Source organism: Podarcis raffonei, chromosome 12 (assembly GCF_027172205.1).
Source record: "Podarcis raffonei isolate rPodRaf1 chromosome 12, rPodRaf1.pri, whole genome shotgun sequence".
In the NCBI taxonomy this organism is placed as follows: domain Eukaryota; kingdom Metazoa; phylum Chordata; class Lepidosauria; order Squamata; family Lacertidae; genus Podarcis; species Podarcis raffonei.
This window is the reverse complement of record NC_070613.1, coordinates 19,168,759-19,187,721: the sequence shown is the minus strand read 5'-3', so window position 1 is coordinate 19,187,721 and position 18,963 is coordinate 19,168,759. Positions and strand designations below refer to the sequence as shown.

Here is an 18,963-nt window from a genome sequence, read left to right as displayed (position 1 = left end):
CGGCCATACTGGCTGGGGCTGATGGGAGGTGGAGTCCAACAACATCAGGAGGGCCATAAGTTCCCTATTCTTGATTTATATGAAACCACTGGGAGCTGTCACCTGGGGATTTAGAGCACCGTGCTATTAGTATGTAGATGACAATTAGCTCTACCCCTCCATCCCATCTGAAGAGGTTGTGCAGGTAGGGGACCAGTGTCCAGAGGGAATGATGGTTTGGTGCAGGCCAAGGAACTAAAGCTGAATAAGATGGCGGTCCTGTGAATATGGGGTTCTCTGGTCCAGGAATTAGGGAGCCCTCCCTGTCCCTGAAGCAGCATGTTTGTTCCCCTCACTGGTGGCCTTTAGGGGTCAACTAAAGACACGGTCAACCTGGGCTTTAAGGAGATAAATGCCCTGGGGAGCCAGCTGTTGAAATATGCTAGTGTTGTTTTATGACAAGTTCTGTTGCATGTAGGGAGGTTTTTAAAGTGTGGTGTTCTTGACTTGATTGTATTTTACTGACGCTGTATACCACCCTTTGCTCCTGATTGGAAGGAAAGATGGCATATAAAGAAAATTCACCCCCACCAGAGGCCTGCTTGGGGGTGTGGGATCAGTCATGTTGACAAAAGACACATTTTAAATACACTTAATCTGAACTTGAGGGAAACAGTCATTCAAAAGAGATATTTAAATATGTCTTACAGGTGTCTGTTTGCAGTGTTACAGATTTTAGCAAGGTGCATATTTTCAAGGTAAACCTGCAGTGGTAGGAGAGAGTCTGTTTGCAAGATCATTACTACACAAGATTCATCAAAGCAAGACACAGCCTAGTGATAATCCCTCTAGTGCTTCACAGTTTATGCAATAGTCAATTAGTAAAGAGGATGAAAGACAGAGCAATCTTTGCAAATAGGTCAGTGCCTATATTTGTAATTATTAACCCAACTTGCTACTTATAGCAACTTCTCTATAAATGATACATTAGATACAAAGTATGGGAAGCATTTAAATCAGACATGAACTTCCTGTACACAGCATACAAAGATTACACTGAGCACCTTCACACAGATTTTAAAAGTTAATGAGCATATGTCACCATAACAGTTCTACTCAAAGCAAGCACATATTTTAAAAGGGAGACTAGAGCATTCCGGGTGCAACAGTGCCCAGAGTTCCTCTTAAGACCTCTGCACCATCCCTACTGATAAGAACAGGTGGCCACAAATCCAAAAGTCCACCCTCTGGCACAAAGCATGTCCAGAAGCTCATTTCCCCTCCCCTAAGATCTCATGCCCTGCAGGTTGAAGAAAGAATTTCATTGTTACCTATTGTGTTATAATTTTTTATTTATTTCAACAATGTATATACCACTTAATTACGGTTGTCTCTTAGTAATGTAGAGGAGACCCAATACAATATGAGTAAAACGGTATAAAATCAGAATTCAGTTAAAAAGCTTGCTGGAATAAATTCAGAAGCCCCGTACGTTCAACAGGGAAAGGAGCTTCTTGTGGATATGAGCCATGCATCTGAGCCATGGGAGGCCACTAACAGTGACTCCCACGAAGATCTCATTGATTGAGCAGGGATATAAGGGATCTGGCGGCCAGTCTCCAAGGTATCCTTTTGATCACTGCATGTATCTGCTGGCAATCATTGGTCCTCATCAACAGTCCAGCTGTTGCACCATTTTGCACCAACTGGAACTGTCAGACCAGGCGCAAAGATAGCCCAACATAGAGCACACGGCAATAATGGAATCTTGAGGTGGCCAATACATAAATCACTGTGACCACACTACTAATTTACAAGAATGGCTACATCTGGTTTACTAGCTATAGGCAGTAATTTGGACTTCAGAGACAAAGAGCACAACCCCGACCCTAGCCAACTGCGTAGACATGGGAACCACCAAACCACAGTGCCTCTATGTTCCCATGGTTCAAGCACAACTTACCGGTCCATTTCTCCACTGCACCCAGACAATGGTTCAGATCATGCACATCCTCTCCTGGCGCTGATGTTGTAGAGAAGTAGAACTGTGTGCCATCAGCATACTGATGACCCTTTCCCCCCAAAAAAACTTTGAATGACCACATCCAGAGGCTGCATTCAAGTATTAAACAGCACTAGAGACAAGATTGTACTAAGATACACCATAGCTGAAATACAGTCTCCCAATGCTACTCTCTAGATACAACCCTACAGGGAGGACAGGAACCACTGTCCAACAGCACCCCCAATACCCATTTCACAGAGCTTGCCAAAGAGAATACCATGGTCAATGGTAGCAAAAGCCACAGAGAGATCAAGAAAAAGAAGCAATGTCCCACACCCCCGTCCTACTCTTAATAATAATAATAATAATAATAATAATAATGTTATTATTTATACCCCGCCCATCTGGCTGAGTTTCCCCAGCCACTCTGGGTGGCTTACAGAATATATAAAACATAATAAAGCATTAAATATTAAAAACTTCCCAATATAAGGCTGCCTTCAGATGTCTTCTAAAAGTTATGTAGTTCTTAATATAGTTCATTCATCAGGACAGCCAATACTGATTCAGTCCCAAACTGCGCCTAAACCCAGACTGATATGGGTCTAGATAATCTGCACTCTCCATGAACTCCTGCAACTGCACAACCACCACTCTCTCTATCCCCTTACCCAAAAATGGGGTATTTGCAACAGTAGTTGTTATAAACCATAGGATTCAGGGTGGGCTTCTTCAGGAGTGAACACACTTTCACACCTTTTTAAGAGCAGAATGCACCACTCTGTCGTGTAAAGACACATTCACCACATCCTGGACCTATCTAATCAACACCCTTCCCCCAACTGGCTTTCACCAAACATGATAGGTGTGAGGCAAGAAGGCAGGAAGCTGATTGCATTATTGTGAGAGTCCTATCCACAACAACAGGCCAGATAAACCAAAATTAGTCCTACAGAGATTTAACATTGGTTATATATACTGTATATTCAAATAAGGAGCTGCCTAATGGTCACCTCACACTCTCTTCCTTCCCCAAATTAAGTACTGCTTGCTTCAATGTACATGTTACATGAATTCATGGTTATGCAAGCTAGATATAGATTATTTAATAATTTGACAATTAAAAACAATCAGCAAAATTCTTGCTTTCAAAACACCAGCAAGAATTGGTCACTTTTAATTCCTACATGAAGATAGGGCACTGATGAAGAAAATAATCTTGCCAAAGTTCAGATGAGTCTGTGTGGCAGAAAAGTCTTCAAAATGCATAGTGTTTATTAGGGATCCCCTATGCAGCTGTGGAACTGAGACCAAAAGAAAGCAACTGTGCCCACAATCAGAAAACAAGGCTGTTGCAATTAATCCCACCACGCACAACAGCAAGTAAGCAGAGGCAAGCCATACACATCCTTCCCACAGAAATACAGATAGCTGCTGACAGCCACAATAAAGGCAGTTCCATCGGAACATAAGGTCACATAACAGAGTGAAATGAGAATACATCCTGTGGTGTTACCATTCACCAAAAGAGGAGAAAGGAAACATAGTCACTTTTTTAAAACACTGAATCTAGTATCACTTTTTTATTGAAGCTTGTGTATGCTTGTGCCATTGGGTATTCTACGTTTACAGTGAGAATCTAACACAGATCACGCAAAATCAGGAACATAAGGGATGTATATGCCCTGCTGCACAACCTGTTTAATGAAAATTCAATCCCATCCCCCCCAGTAAAACTGATAGGAGGCTTCTCATAGGTTCAAACAAAGAAAACTGGAATGCATTCCTACAACCCACAATGAGCTGCTGCACAGACTCTCTTGTGTACAACAAACACAAACTTCTTTTATTTTCTAAAATGCATTTATACAGACTTTAAAATGTGCAAGACACAGACAGCAAACCCTGTTAAAAGTAGGATCTAATGAAGAAAGAACGCTCTTCGGCCTCCACATAAACTGGCATAAAGGCAACTGACATCTCACATTCACTGTATAGTGCTAACACTCACTTAGCTTAACACTTGTTTTCAAGGTAACCATACGCAGCCTGGAACTTCATGTTCTGGCAACAAACAGTCATAAGAACAGCTTGCAAAGACCTTAATTTCTACCCAGCTGATTTCTGCCAAACAATGGTCACTATTGAAAGATTTTTAAAAAAGCAGGAGGGTAGTTCAGTAAAATCTAACAGGCATTTAAATCTCTAGATCTGCTTGATCTAGAGGAAACAAGTTTGCTTGTTCTTATTCTGATCTACTAGTCTGAATTTTTCTTTCCATTTTCAGTTCCAACAGACTTTCATTTAATGGTTCTGGTTTTCCTCAGGGATGAAGTTCAGTCCAGTTTTGGTGTAATTTGATTTCCTGAACCTAAACTCTCCCAATCATAATTTTAATGTACTTTGCTGAAGTTACAAACTGAATAATCACATTATTACAATATTTATAATTTACTACATTCTGCAGGGCAATGAACCAGGCTATAGGGTGTCTTTCTTGCTTATTAAAATAATGTTGATGTCTAATTGCTATGACAGCTTTTCACCACTCATAGCTATGTTGAAAGTAACATAGCTTGTGGGCATCATACCTAGATAAAATATTACACCCATTTTGTAATGTTACAGTTTCAAATTTCTAAGACTGTTGTCTGAGACTGTGACAGATCTGTTTCTTGCCTAGTGAGAATGAGAGAGAGCATTCTGAGGCTAGACGCTTCCCCACCCCCAAGCAGCATGGATATATAGCTGACACCTGAGTACCCAGTAGTAAAATTAGGTCCAAGAGCCTTATCCAGACTGCAAACTGGCTCTACAAGTGAGTGTTGTTCAAGAAGAACTGCTTGCCATACTTTGTTTGACCTGTTTGCACTTTTCATTTGTTACATACTGTATTGCATATAACAGGTCTTCTTGAATTGCACTGGGTCAGTCCACAGGGAGCTGGTGGTTTTCATACAGGACATCTGTATAACTCCTGCATTCTGATTATAAGTTTTATCAAACTTGTTCAGTACAGTTTCCCTAGTGCTTCTATTTGGAAATACCAACATCAGCCAAAGTCACTAATAAAAAATGCTGATGAGAGCAATTGGGGATGTTCCTGGATTCAACACTTGTCACTGGATTCTCAGGCTCCTTCAGTGACTAGGAGTGCCTTTTCTCAGCTCCAGCTGGTTCACCAGCTACAACCCCATTTGGATAGAGGTAACTTGGTCACTATGTTCCATGCATTGGTAACTTCCAGATTGGATTGCTTTAATGCACTCTATGTGGGGATTTCCTTGAAGGTGATTCAGAAACTTCAATCTGTCTGGGGTTTCACAGTTTTAAAATAGCTACACCCGTTGCCAGTTTGTTTCCGGGCCCAAGTCAACGTGCTCACATTAGTGTTTAAAGCAGGGGTCAGCAAACTACAGCCCAGGGGCTGGATGTGGCCCACCGGGCTCGTAAATCTGGCCCATGGACCCTGCTGCCTGCTTGGTCAGTCCCCGCGCTCAACCAGCTCGGTGCGGAGGCCTCGCCGCGCGGGGACTGACTTCCGCAACACTGACACGACTTCGGATTGGCTGCACGAAGCTCCTGCAGCCAATCCAAAGCTGCGGACGCCTCTGGGCGGGTGGTGGTTTTGGCTTCGGATTGGCTGCACGAAGCTCCTGCAGCCAATCCAAAGCCGCGGATGCCTCTGGGCGATGCCCCTTCCTTCCCACTGAGGCAGCCGCATATGGCCAAGAGCTGAGCGGGAGGAAGCAGCAGTGGCAGGGAGGCTGCCTCCGCTGCCCAGGCCAGCGGCATGGGCTCTGCACCCTGCAGACCCCTGGCCGAGGCTGAGGACGGCGATAATGCTGCAGAAGGCGAGGCAGCGTCGGCGGCTGTTCAGTGAGTGGCGGCAGGGGGGTCCTTTCGGGAGAGGGTGGGTCAGGCCCCTCACAAGGTCTGAGGAACAGTGGACCAGCCCCCTCCTGAAAAAGTTTGCTGAGCCCTGATTTACAGTCTTAAATGACTCAGGCCCCAACTAAACACAACCTCCTTCTCTACAGACCCCCTGGAGTGCTGAGATGGGCAGAGGGAGCCTTATTGTTAGTTTCTCTGCCCTTGGAAGTTCAGGGGGTGGAAGCCTGGGAGACTGCGTTCTCTGTGGCAGCCCTAAGATGTGAAACTGCCACCCCACAAAGGCACATCTTTCAACTTCATTACACAGCTGAAGTTTACACAACGTTGAAGATTAATCTCTTTACCCTAGCTATTGACACTTGAGGGGTACATTTTGAGAACACCCCTTATTTTTGAGGTTTTAAGTTGTATTACTATTGTGTTTTTAATGTTGTAACCAGCTCTGGGACCTTAGGGTGAAGGGTGAGTAATAAATAAATACTTTTTTAAAAAAAATGTGAAAGTGGTACATGTGATGGTTGTCAGCTAATTTGGATTAATAACATAATAAGTGCTATGAAGATTATGTTCACTGTTCAGGGCACATCAGTTTATCAAACCCTCGTAGGTAATTATCAACTCAAGGAGTATCAATCATCACTGATGGCTGCTACATCAAAAAATAACAAGGATGACATGAAACAAAGCATCCATTGAATGCATCTGTACTACAGTTGTCGTTGTGGTACAGCTCAGGGACTCCTAAAAATAAGCTGATAAGAACTACCAAAACCTCTGTGAATAAAAATGGCATGTCTAACTCAGTGTCGAGCACTGACCACCCAGATGTGCTACAGAATATGAAAAGCTTTCTACTCTATTGGCCATTTGAAATTTCTATCAATTTAATAAGAACTTCTGCAAGAGGATACATACGTTGACCATAACAGGCTAAACTGATCCAATCCTTTCCATCATCCTTCTCATGCTTAATGAACCCTTCAAAGAAGGGTTAATTTCTGAAAAATGGCAAATCAATGGATAACTGCACGAAAACAAACCACCAGGTGGGTGTCACCAGAGAAATATTAAGTATTCTCTCACTATTCTAACTCACAGTAGCTGAGTGAGCTTAGTTCTTATACATTTAGTATAAAAAGTTTGTGTACATAAACAAGCTTCTTGCTAAATTGTTACTTCATACCTTTTTTTAAGACACAAAATAGTTCAAATTTGACTGTGATACATCTCATCTTACCTGTACTTGTTCTGTGGAACTGCTACTGAGTTCATCTCCAGATTCTGAATCCTGGTGGATTTTCTCTGAGCCTTCTCCTGCAGAATCACAGGACTGTTCTTGCGAAAAGCTGGTCTTTTCTATCTCCACACATTCAGAACAAGAAAAATGGGACACAGAGAATGTTCTGTTCTGATTGGAAACTTTAGGGAACTGAAATTCATTCAATTTCCCATTATTCTGGGAAAGGTCCAAGCTCAGGCCAAAATTCTGACCTGGGCTAACGTTTGGTCCCAAATTCTGATTGGCATCCCGAACTGTGCTAGACACTTGAACTGGAGAAGATTTCCCAAAACTAGAAAGCTCCGGAGACTTACTGACATTTTCTGTTGACCTCTGTAACCCATGCATAAGTTTTAAAGAGCTGTTTGGCAGCCCACCCAATTGCTTGATAGGTGGCATTAGTGCTTTGCGAGTTACTTCTTTCACATACTGTGCTGGCACATAGAATGGCTTTGAGTTTTCATCCCTCTTGACTTGCCACCAGTCATCATTCGTCTTTTTCACTAAAATGTATCTCTCCCCTTGTTTAATCACAATCCTTTTGTCTTTTGCTTCATATTCATAGTCATATTCAACTTCGATGTATAATGGACCTGAAAGAATCTTTCCACTCTTGTCGGCCATCTCTTGGAAGAAACTGTATTCACCTTTCTACGTGAAAGGTAAGCCACATTATGGTCTTTCTTTCCCCCTGTAAGGGAAAAAAAATGTTACTACCACAAAGGAGTTTCAGCTGCATGCTGTTTATTGACTAGTGTCATATTTGGGAAGAACTGGCTAACCAAATCTTTCGCAAAGTTTTTTCTCTCAGAGCCATAACTAGAAATTTCCCCAGAAACTTTTCTGAAATGTTTCCCCTTCCCTAATTGGCTAACATTTAGGCAAACAAAAGCTGTTGTTTTTTAAGTTTCACATGCAGTATACTGTAAATATCTGAAAAGTTTTTCCAAATTGTCAGAATTAGTTGAAACTGAAATATTGGATTGAGGGAATTCAATAAAATTTGAGTGGTGTGCTATATCCCAATAAATTCAATGAATACCTCCACATATTTTAGTACATGACAACAAATTAACCTAGGATTCATTTTAAGTAAAATTCAGGGTACTGAAAACTCTGATCATGGATGAATAGCAGTGTACATAAATATAAGTGCTTTCTAGGCATAACCATATGAAAAATGTTAACTACAACTTTAAGTGGGAGCATCCTGATGACTAGGTGTGCTTTGATGTTGTTCACAGGTTGCAACCATTTTGTGCATGTTCAATTGATGCATAACCACTGACACACACATCATTTTCAGCCCCAGAAGAGGGTGGAACGGGGCAGGCTTACATGAGACAGCTGACGTGCGCAATGACCCAAAATGCAACCCCACACAAATGGGAAGTTGCCCGTCCTGTAATTCTATTAATATATTCTGATTGTATTTGCAAGAGGATTCGTATCCTGAAAAGTGGAATAAATAAAATATAACAATTTCCATTTTCAGAAATATCACACCCACTTACCAATTTTTCTTGAGCTACTAGGTTCCCATTACTAGATTACTCTTTTGAGAATCACTGCACTCTTATTCCATGAAATTAATAAATATTCTGCTAAAGTGGTATACAAGAGGGGGTTTTTGCCCACAAGTTGCATAGGTGTAAGATAGTACGTTAAACATTAATAACTTTTTCTGGACCCTCATATATGTTCTGCTCTTGCTCTTTGCCTGTTACTAAGCCTATTGTTTCAGTTACTTAGCAAAATGGATCAGGTCTTTTTTTAGTTCAAGACAATCCTATGATTACGTAGAGGATTTATTTAGTTCAGGTATTATTAAACCTTGTGAGGAATAAAACACTGGTTTTGCTTAATTTGGCTCCCATATTCTGCTCAGATATCCCTTTAGTATTACTTCTCCTGAGTTCTGTAGTGCCATCAAATTAATAAATCACAAATCATTACCAAACATCTTGGAAAGTGTTCCCTTCAAGTTCTGTTACCTAATCTTATGAACCATAGAGGTCAGGATACTGTTAATAAGAATATATACTCTTTAAGCATGCTTCCCACATTTTAATAAAACAGCTTTGCCAAGGTCACATTGCAGATATTTCAGCTGTTACATATATTTATTTTAGTGTAGGGTTTCTTTCCTCTTAAATTCCTTGAGTCTTTAAAGTGGGACAGGGAAAAAACCCCAGCTTATACATTTAACATCAAAAGGGGGTTGTTTCTGTTCAAACAAAATAACAAAGATTAATCCTTGATTAGGCTACAGACACTGATAATTCACAATGAAGGAAATTATTTCAACTGAATTCCAAAAGATGGTTTGACTATACGCAAATGAGACTGTAAGATTTATGGGCTAATAGCAATAAATAAATAAATAAATAAATAAATAAATAAATAAATAAATAAATAAAGACTGTAAGAACACTTGGGCTCACAGACTCCCTTATCCTTCTCATGCACTGTAATTCATTTCCTCCCCAGATTAAAATAAACCAGTTAGTACTGTCATCTGAACTGGCAAGATATGGCTTGCACTTGACCTCCTGAAAATCAAGAATGCAAACCAAAGTGTCATCCTAGCTTCCAGACTTGGTTTGCATGCCAAACACAACCACAGTCTGATGGAACAAACAACTATGGTTTGCCACAAACCAGGAAGTAATTCCAACATGCAAGGTGAGGAAAGGGAGCATGCAAGCCAAAGTATCCTTCCTAGGCCATTTATGTACCCATGGTTCTTATTGAGCTGGTTCAGAAATAACACCATTAGAAGTAGACAAAAGTTTTCTGCATGCTTACAGAAGGGAACCGCATCAAGTCAGCGCTAGACACACAGGATTTGTTGTTCCCAGAATAGAGATGTACATTTGAATGTGGATATCTGCATATTTTATTAAGGACCACCTGGGCCCTTATATCCCACCTTAATCCATGTTAGAGGCCCAACTGGCCTCAACTAGAAGTTTGCTATTTAGTGTTCTCAGTCTCATGCTATGGAACACTCAGCATCAGTATCAGTATCAAACTTTAGTTCGGTCACTGACCAGCATAAGATAAAACATACGGATAAACAGAACACATAAGACTTAAAACAGGTAAGGAGTAAAAACTAGTAATTAAAAGCGGATTATATCACACATACTTAAAAAGATGGGGAAAGCGACAAACAGCTAAGAGGGACTATAAGGGAGGGAGTGTGAAGGAGCACAGGTCTTGCATTTGGGCCTAGTTTGTGGCAGAAACCATCCTTTGATTCCAGCAGAGATTTCGCAGGCAGTGTCAGGTGTCTCTTGAAGACCTTTTAAAACTTTTTGCAACTATAAGTCGCTTTACGTTTTCTTTAAAATATCTTCATGTTTAAGAAGCCAATTGTAATGTAGAACAAATGAAAGAAAATACATGAGGAGTAAGGGAAATTCTTCAGCTCCAGCGCAGTGCATCTTAAGGATCTTGTTGGACTGAGACCAAAATTTGTAAATGAAGAGGGAATAGAAAAGTCAGCTCAAGAAATAAAACATATGTGCCCTATTAAAACTACAAGAGAAAGACTGTAACTTTATAGAATACTGCCACCAATAATTAGTGTTTTATCCACTTTTTGCTTCTATAAATTATTTCTTCCTGTCACTTTAATTTCCTATATAATCATCACAAGAGATGAAAGTACTACAACTGGGGAATAAAATCCATCTACCTAACTAGCTGAAATAATTTATTTATGCTGGAATAACCAACCAAAGTGTTTTTTAAATTTGTATTCTGTTCAAATGTTGAGCAGCAGCTCTAATTTCACAAAATCCATCTCTCAAGTGCCATTTCTCAAAAGCCTCATCCCCCCCCCCTTTTAAGCACTTAAATGAGCACCACCTGCTGTAGCCAATGGTTGATAAAGACAACCAGACTTGTGAGGGGGTAGGATAAAAATGAAGAGGCATCCATCATTAGCATTATGAGAATACTAAGGCTTCAATCCAAACTTAATGGCTACATTTGTATTTCAAGCTAAACCAGGGGTAGTTAATGTGGTGCCCTAAAGATATTTTAAATCACAACTCTAAACATCCATACTGTTGGTAATACCAGCTGAGGCTGCTAAAAGTAGTTCAATTCCCATCAGCCTCAGCCAGTATAGCCAACAGTTAGGGATGATGAAAGTTATACTCTGAAGCATCTGTAGCGCACCACATTGGTTCCTCCTTTTGTTAAACCACTGTTTGATGTGTGCTTGAGCAACAACAAACTACAAGCAAGCCTTGAGCTCAAGTCTCCACCACTCCCGCTGTCAGGAGTTTGCTTCACTTTTGTTTTGTCCAAATAAAAAAACAACATAGTTGTTGTTGTTGTTTAAAAAGCAAAACATGATTAACATTAACAATAACTTGCAACCAGCTCATAAACACTGTGCCAATGCAGCCAAAGGGGATCAGTTCTGAGTAGGTGTGCTGTAAGCATTAGAACAGTGGATATGGTAAACTGTATTATACACTAAATTTGCACTTTTCAAAGAGTGGATGTAATGTAGGAGGCAATAAAAGTGAAGTAGCATGACATTAAAGCCCACACACTTCACTAAACCAATGTGAGTCAACAAAGGGTGAGCAAGATCTGAAATTAGTACTAGAATCCAACCTTACTTTCAAAGCAGCAGTAACTGTACAAAAAAGAGTACAAAAACATTTAGAAGGTTAGAAAGCATTATAACAGAATCATCATAACATATCTGTGTATAATTCCTATCTTGGAAACTATTTAAAACTAATTATAATTTGCTTCACTCGGTGTAATAACTGAAGCTCAGAATCAAAAAATCATAGCACAGTCCAAACAAAAATTGAAAAAAAACTATGCTACTATTTATGTAACCAAAAATACAAACAAGCTCTCTCAGTGTCATTTGGTTCTTACCGCAGACTATTGTGCTGGCAAACATTATCCCCTACAGCTGCAAGGAGCACATTAATGATGTTGTGATACAAACAAAGTTAGTCATTGAAGTCGTATTGGAGGACATTTAGATCCCCATGTCATAGGTTCTTACCAACTGAAGGCCAGATGAAATAAAACCCAGCCAACTGTCCTCTGCACAATTGATGTTTTCTCCTATGTTGTTACTTGTCAGCATCTCAGCAACAAGCTTTAATTTAAGCACATTTTCATTAAGCCCACAATTTCTGGATGCCTATCACTTGAAAATATAATGCACACCCCCTGGCATAAACAGTTTTGTCTTTTATGCAAATTTTTCTGCAACCTATAAGTTTCACTTCAGGCAAGAATTCTGTCCATCAGAGGGATGTGAAGGCTTGCATTATTCTCGATGTTTAAGATCAAAATTTTTGACAAGAATAAAGTACACCACAGTCATCTGGAGAAAGGGTAACAGAAAACATTTCTAGTCACCATGGCAGAAAAGCAAACACACAATGCAAGGCCAAGTCCATGAGTTTCATAACAACATTCTCTTCACATTTGCTGAGGGAAATCAATTTCACACACTGAAATTTCATCAGAATAATTTTGCTTGACAGCTGGTATGACTCATTTGTACTCAAATACTTTCAAAATGAACCTAAAGATTTAAACACACGGAGAGATTGTAACCATGGACAGTAGATACCAATTACCAAAAAAAGGTCAGCTCCTTCTTGAACACCTACACTAGGGAACATTTGAGGACAACGGGCTCCCCAATAATATGGTATTTAAAATAAAAGCCAAATTGTACCTTTCTTGAAGCTTGATTACAAACTCAGTTTCTCATAATCTGAATGCATAGTGTACTTACATGCCAAACAGCTTTAAAAAGCCAATTTCCCCAAAGTTTTTTTATTAAAAGGGGGAGGGAATAACATCATATCAGTTACTTGCCTCTCTTACTCTACTCTTTTGTTATTGTGCTGACTACAATTGCAAACTATAAATAGCTAGAAAAGTCTGTGACTGATACATTGTGGTTAACTCATACTAACTAAGGCTCAAATCATTTTAAGGCCTGTATAGACAGTTGGCAAGGAAGAGAGAATGCAGAACTTCCGCTCAAGCTGGTAACTAAGCTAGCCTCCTCCTTCATAATTTGTCCTAACTGGAGAAATGAAGTTACACAATGTACTCTCCTTTAATGTATCTATGTGTCTGTATTATTTCGTCAACTATACATACATCTGCAAGCTGTATGTTATATGTATGACTCTGTTGTAAGTCACTTTTGGTTGCCCTGGGCAACCCTGACAAATTTATTATTATATTTAATAATAATAATAATAATAATAATAATAATAATATCATATAGATTGTGTATGCATAACACAAAATAACTTATAACCAAATTAGGCTTTTACTACAGAAGCAAAATATACCACTTTAGGACCCTTCTCCACACAGGCAGCTTGACACAAGGCAAAATACTGAGATAGCATCGATCTGTGTATCAGTTGCACAAACATGAATGCTTCCAGGCATGAAACTGCCCTGGCTCCCGAGGGTAAACGAAACACTTAAAGTTAGAATTCATATATATTTGCAGAATCAGGCTGTACCAATCAAGACACAGCGAACTACAAATTAAAACTGGGCCCAAGTGCGAACAGAGGTGGGATTGCCATTCCTCCCTCCTGCCCTTACAAACCCACCCATATATATACACACGAGAGTTACCAAGTGATTACTGTACAGGGAACCAACAAGTCAGCCCCCCATCCCATCCTGCTCATGTCGCAGAATGAAAACACCCCAAGGTCAAGCGGGGGGGGGGGGGTCGCGAGGAGGAAACCCGACGCAGCACGTCTATCAGCATTAGGACTTGACACGGCCGTGTGCACATGACGCACCACCGGCTCCCCTTTAAACTCCGGCTGTCACGCTTTCCCACCGGAGTAGCCGAAAGTGTGGCTTAAAGGGCTTGCTCCCCTCCGTCCCTCCTCCTTCTCCCTCCGCACACCTTTCCACGCTCCACCTAGGGGTGGGGCGGAGGCTACAACGCGCTTTTCTGATAGGGGGCGCAGGCGGGGGAGGGGTGGGGAGAGGAGGAGGAAGGGGCGGCGGAAGAAAAAGAAGAGTTGCTCCGGCTTAATTAAACAAGAAGCGCAACAGTGGGAGGGGGGAGGGAAGGGACAAACAGGGAACCCGTGTCTCTCCGTTCTTCCTTGCAAAGGAAGGGGGGGGAGAAAGAATCCCTGTGAAGCCAGCAACGCCCCCTCCCCAAACACGGTACTTCAACGCACTTCTGGCAGGCGCAGCACAGCACGCTGCTCCCCACCCCCGAATAACGGCCCACTCACCCAAACCGGAGGTCCAGGTCGCTCCGACTACAAGGCGGTATCGCCGCCGCCGCTTCTTCTTCCTCCTCCTTCCGCTTCGCCTCGCTCGCTCCTTTCTTCCCTCCTGCCCGCCTGCCTGCCTGCCCAGGAGCCCCGCCCCCTCCCGGCCTCAGCTCCGCGCCGAGTGTCAGCTCCAGGGCACCGCGCCGCCCGGCGTCAGAGGCCCCCGTCACGTGCCGGGGGAAGGGAGGGGAGGCGGGGCAAAAGGTGGAAAGGAGCGGCGCCGTTGGGAGGGGAGGGTTGGAGTGACAAGAAGAAAAAGAGGCGGGAAGAGGGGGCGCGAGGGAGAGAAGGGCGCCTGCGGTTATTCATTTGAATTCCGCCCTCCGCCCTCTCCCCGCCCCTCTCTCTCGTCCCTTTTCTCTGCCTAGGCTGCTTGTTCCACAGAACAAAAAAAGGAATAAAATAAAGCACACATGAAACACGCCACAAGCATGTGTCTGTTATTATATTACGTTGTATATTATATTATGAGTCTCGTCCGAGATTAAGCTGTGTCAAAACCTGTTGCAGGGGGAGAGGGAGAGAGAAACTTTTTGTTCTGAAGGCAGAGGGATGCGTTTATTGAACCTTAATCCTCAAAACGGAAAGATTTCAAGGTGGCAGGAGGCGCCACGGCGCGCGAATGGAAGCGACCCCCGCAACAGTTGGTTAAAGGCAGCGTGTAAATCCGACGGACACGCGTTGCAATCAATATACGGAGGGGGTGGGATAAAATATTAAAGGGCAGCAGGAGGAGGACTATAGGAAAAGCACCCGCAAGTCTTGAGACGTCTTGGAAGCCGGGGAATTGTAAGGGTTTTGGGAGCGGGAGAGAGCCCGGTTCTTTTTTGCACAGTGGAGACACACGCACAAAAAGAAAAGCCCTGGGATGCAAGAGTCTAAGCTGTGGGCATGTCCAAGCTAGCCACAGCCTTCGACGCAGCTGCCTCGCGGGAAGGGCTGGGAAATGCACGGAAGAAGCTTCCCGACAGACCTTCCTGCAGTGATATTGCAAACCCTGACACGTCACTGGGACTAGGAGTGCTTTGACATTAAAGCCTGAGGGTGCAAAGGCAGTATGTCCCAAAATCAATTTATGCTGGGTTTTACAGATGCCTGGGTTGTTGTTTTTTACCTGCCCTCGAATTTACTTCTGAGAATACACGTGTAGTACTTCACCATTAATAGCCTCAAGGTTAAACCACAAGCGCCAAGTCAGTAATACCTCATTTGTTTGGGATCTCATGGGTCAATATCTCAAATTTGATGGTTGGAAATGGGATACCTAATGAAATGGTGTTTTCGGTAATGTTCACACTTTGCAATCCATTTCCCCCTCATGCAATGCATTTTGTTGTGTTATTTTCGCTGTTTTAATGCACCTTTTCCCTGCAGAGTTGTGTCTTTCTAACCATTGTTTCTTGGTGAACTGCATAGTTGGTTGTAAGTTGTTTTGGGTTGCCCTGCCGAGACAAAGCAACTAATAAATTTAATAAATAATAACGATGTAATAACCATCATACACATGTTTACTCAAAGGTAAATACAACTGTGCTCATTCCTAATAGGTGTATTTAAGATTGCAGCCTAAAATAATATCTCCAATATTTCAATAGAATCATATACTTGAAGATTATAATCTTTGTTAACAATAGCTAAGATAGAAATTTTTGGAGTTGCCATTATTACTGATAATTGCTGTGATTTTGTGCATTTTCAATATACATACATAATTTTATTTGTATGCTACCTTCCCACAATTCAAACCATGCTCAAGGCAACTTGCAACATGAAAAAGTACGTAACTACAACATAACAAAAGTAATCATGAACAATAAATGAAACATGAAAAAATACACAACCGAACAATTTCCACAAGGATTATTCTCATAGTATTCAGGAAGCAATTATTTTTCCTCTGTTGTGTTTTACTATAAAGGAAATAGGAGGAAGTGTTTGGAAGACTCTCATATGAATAATTTCTAGAGCGGTTTTTCTTCCAATGCTATATATAGATGGGGCAAATACGTTGCATCTATGTGTGGAGACATTTTTTACATGGTGGAGCATTCCGCCATATGTGCCTTCACCTATAGGCAATAAGCAGCTTTATGACCTCTGAGAAGTAAGCCTGAATGGAGAGAGAGGAAATAGGTCATTCATAATAGATTCTGCATCAACAGAGAGGAGAAAGAAGAGTAACAGAATTGTGGCAAGGGAAAGCAGTATTCCCAGATGGAATGCTATGTCACACAGTCACTGTCTTCTTTCTCTAGTGCAATCATTGCTTGGTGTCAATAGGTACCAATTTTTTACTCCAACTTTGCAATCCAGTTCTCATAGAAAATCCAAAATAGAAATCTGAAATATACTAGGAAAGAACAACATGGTTCTCCAGCATTTTGGTTTCCCACTGTATGTTCAGCTGTATGCCATGCATTGCTTCTGGGTGTAGTCTACATTCTGTGGGCCGCAAGGTGCTTAAACTGTTCATGTTTCATTCAAGCTGGTACGGGCCCAGTAAGGGCACATTGACAGCTTTCCTCTCAAATAACAGTAGTTTACTTCATCAACAATGTCAGCTGTAAACAAAGTCTGTTTTGTATTCTCACCACCAACTCACTGTGTTGTAAATCACTTGTCCCCATTAGCGTGTCTTTCCATCTTCCAAAATTTAGTATTTTACTGCTATTGAAGGGAGAGGGGAACGGTTAATCATTAATATTATCTACACATAGTAAATTCCGGCACTCTGCTAGGATGGCTACACAAGCTCAAACTCAAAAATGCAGTTATTTGCAAAGCCTAAATCAGACAGGTCAGGAGACCGTTTCCTGTCTAACCAGCTATCTGAAACTGCTGATGCTAGCTACAGGTCAGAAGGTCGTTTCCTGCCTAGCCAAAAACTGCTGTCAACTAAAAACCACTAGCAAGATGTTTCCTGCTTTACTTCTGCTTTAAGTAATGCAAGATAAGAAGAGATACGAAGGAAATGCTTAGCTAGCAAAAGAAAGACACGTGTACAAGAAGGTGGGAGGGGGTGCTTACTGAGCAGAGAAAATGCTTAACCAGCAGAGGAAGTGCTTAGCTAGCAGCCTTAGCCAGCAAATATTGGGGGGGAGGTATGGGAGGAGGGTGAATGCTTTCAGGTATAAAAATGCTTGCTGAACATGGTAACAACACAGTCAGATTTCAGAAACTATATTCTGCTGACTGTCTCTGTGCACAGATTTGCAATAAATCTCTTTTCTCTGACCAAGAAGTCTCTGGAATTGTTTTTCCCCTCTGGCCACGGGGTTGGCGGACCGCTGGACCTCCGGGTACTGCTAATCTAAGGCTTCAGTTTTGGGGGCTCGTGTCCGGGATGGGTCCCCACCCCACGAAAGGTGGACCGAGGGGCCAGACTCGACCGGGTGAGCAACCAGGACCAGGGCTCGCAATCTCCAGCGCGCACCCTGCCAGTTTGTAGGGGGAGATCGCCACGCTGTGCCTGAGCCGAGACACCCAGTCGGGAGAGAAAAGAGGACGGCCGAAGGAGGAATCCGCAGCGGAAAACGGTAAGCCCAAGGGAAAGGGCGTGGGCCCCAAGGAAAAGGGGGGCGAGGTCTGATCAAGCCTCACCTGGTTGTGCAGAGGGCCGCCAGGAAGGGAACTGGCCGATTGCAGTAGAGTGCCGCCAGTAAGGTTGGGTAAAAGGGAAACAGAGGGGAAATTGTATTGGTGTGTTTTGTGTGTTGCATGTTGAAATTATAATGGTGTGATTTGTATGTTATATGTTGCATGTCGGATACCCCAGTGACTGAATTGTTGTCAAGTGTGGGTCGGGGCTTAGCGTCCCCTTGGCCGAGCGATTGCAGGGTTGTGCATTTTCTGCCAGGGCGACCTCGGCAGGTCACAATCTGTAGTGCGTGGAGTGTGAAAGAATTTACAGCCCATTAGGTGCGGGGTATCTGAAAAAAAAAAAAAAAAAAAAATGGGGTCTGGGGCAAGCCAATGTAGTCCTCTGGAATGTTTTTTAAAGAACTGGAAAGCGGCCACAAAGCATGATGATTGGGGGTTCAAATTGAGAAGACAGAGGATGAGGACATTGTGTGAAGTTGATTGGCCCCAACAAACTAACTGGCCCTCGGAGGGGAGCTTTGATTTGCAACTAATCAGCCCACTATATCAAAATATCTTGAACGTCCACCCAGACCAGATCCCTTATATTTCTACTTGGAAAACCAATGTAGAAAAGAATCCACCGTGGTTGAAAGCCTGCCGAGGCGACGCCCCACAAAATACAATTTGTGCAGTCCAACCGGCAGGGAAGTCAGAAAAGCCCCCGGTGATATCAGAGCCGGAAGGAGAGGAAGGAGAAGAGGGGGAAGTCATTAAACCGCCGCCACCCTATGCTCCACCAGCTGCCCCTCTAGCGAATCCCCCAGGCCCAGGGCCCCAGGACCAGGGAGGAGCCGGCCCTCAGCCTGAACCCTCCAAGGTTGATGAATTAGAGAGCA

At 42.4% G+C, this 18,963-nt stretch overlaps 1 protein-coding gene across 10 annotated transcripts in view; it reads right to left on the bottom strand.

The window, feature by feature from the left end:
• ARHGAP12 (Rho GTPase activating protein 12) overlaps positions 1 to 14,612 on the bottom strand; it is a 68,738-nt gene extending 54,126 nt beyond the window's left edge. For 3 of the 10 annotated variants that reach the window (XM_053409610.1, XM_053409611.1, XM_053409614.1), the window contains exons 1-2: positions 14,444 to 14,611; positions 7,116 to 7,848 (exon numbers count right to left, since the gene is read on the bottom strand). In XM_053409610.1, the coding sequence (XP_053265585.1) occupies positions 7,116 to 7,781 (666 nt within the window). In that variant the 5' untranslated portion in view covers positions 7,782 to 7,848; positions 14,444 to 14,611. Of the gene's footprint in view, positions 1 to 7,115; positions 7,849 to 14,443 lie in introns of all 10 variants that reach the window. The other 7 variants (XM_053409616.1, XM_053409618.1, XM_053409619.1 and 4 more) reach the window with 4 other exon arrangements.
• Positions 14,613 to 18,963: the final 4,351 nt, after the last annotated feature.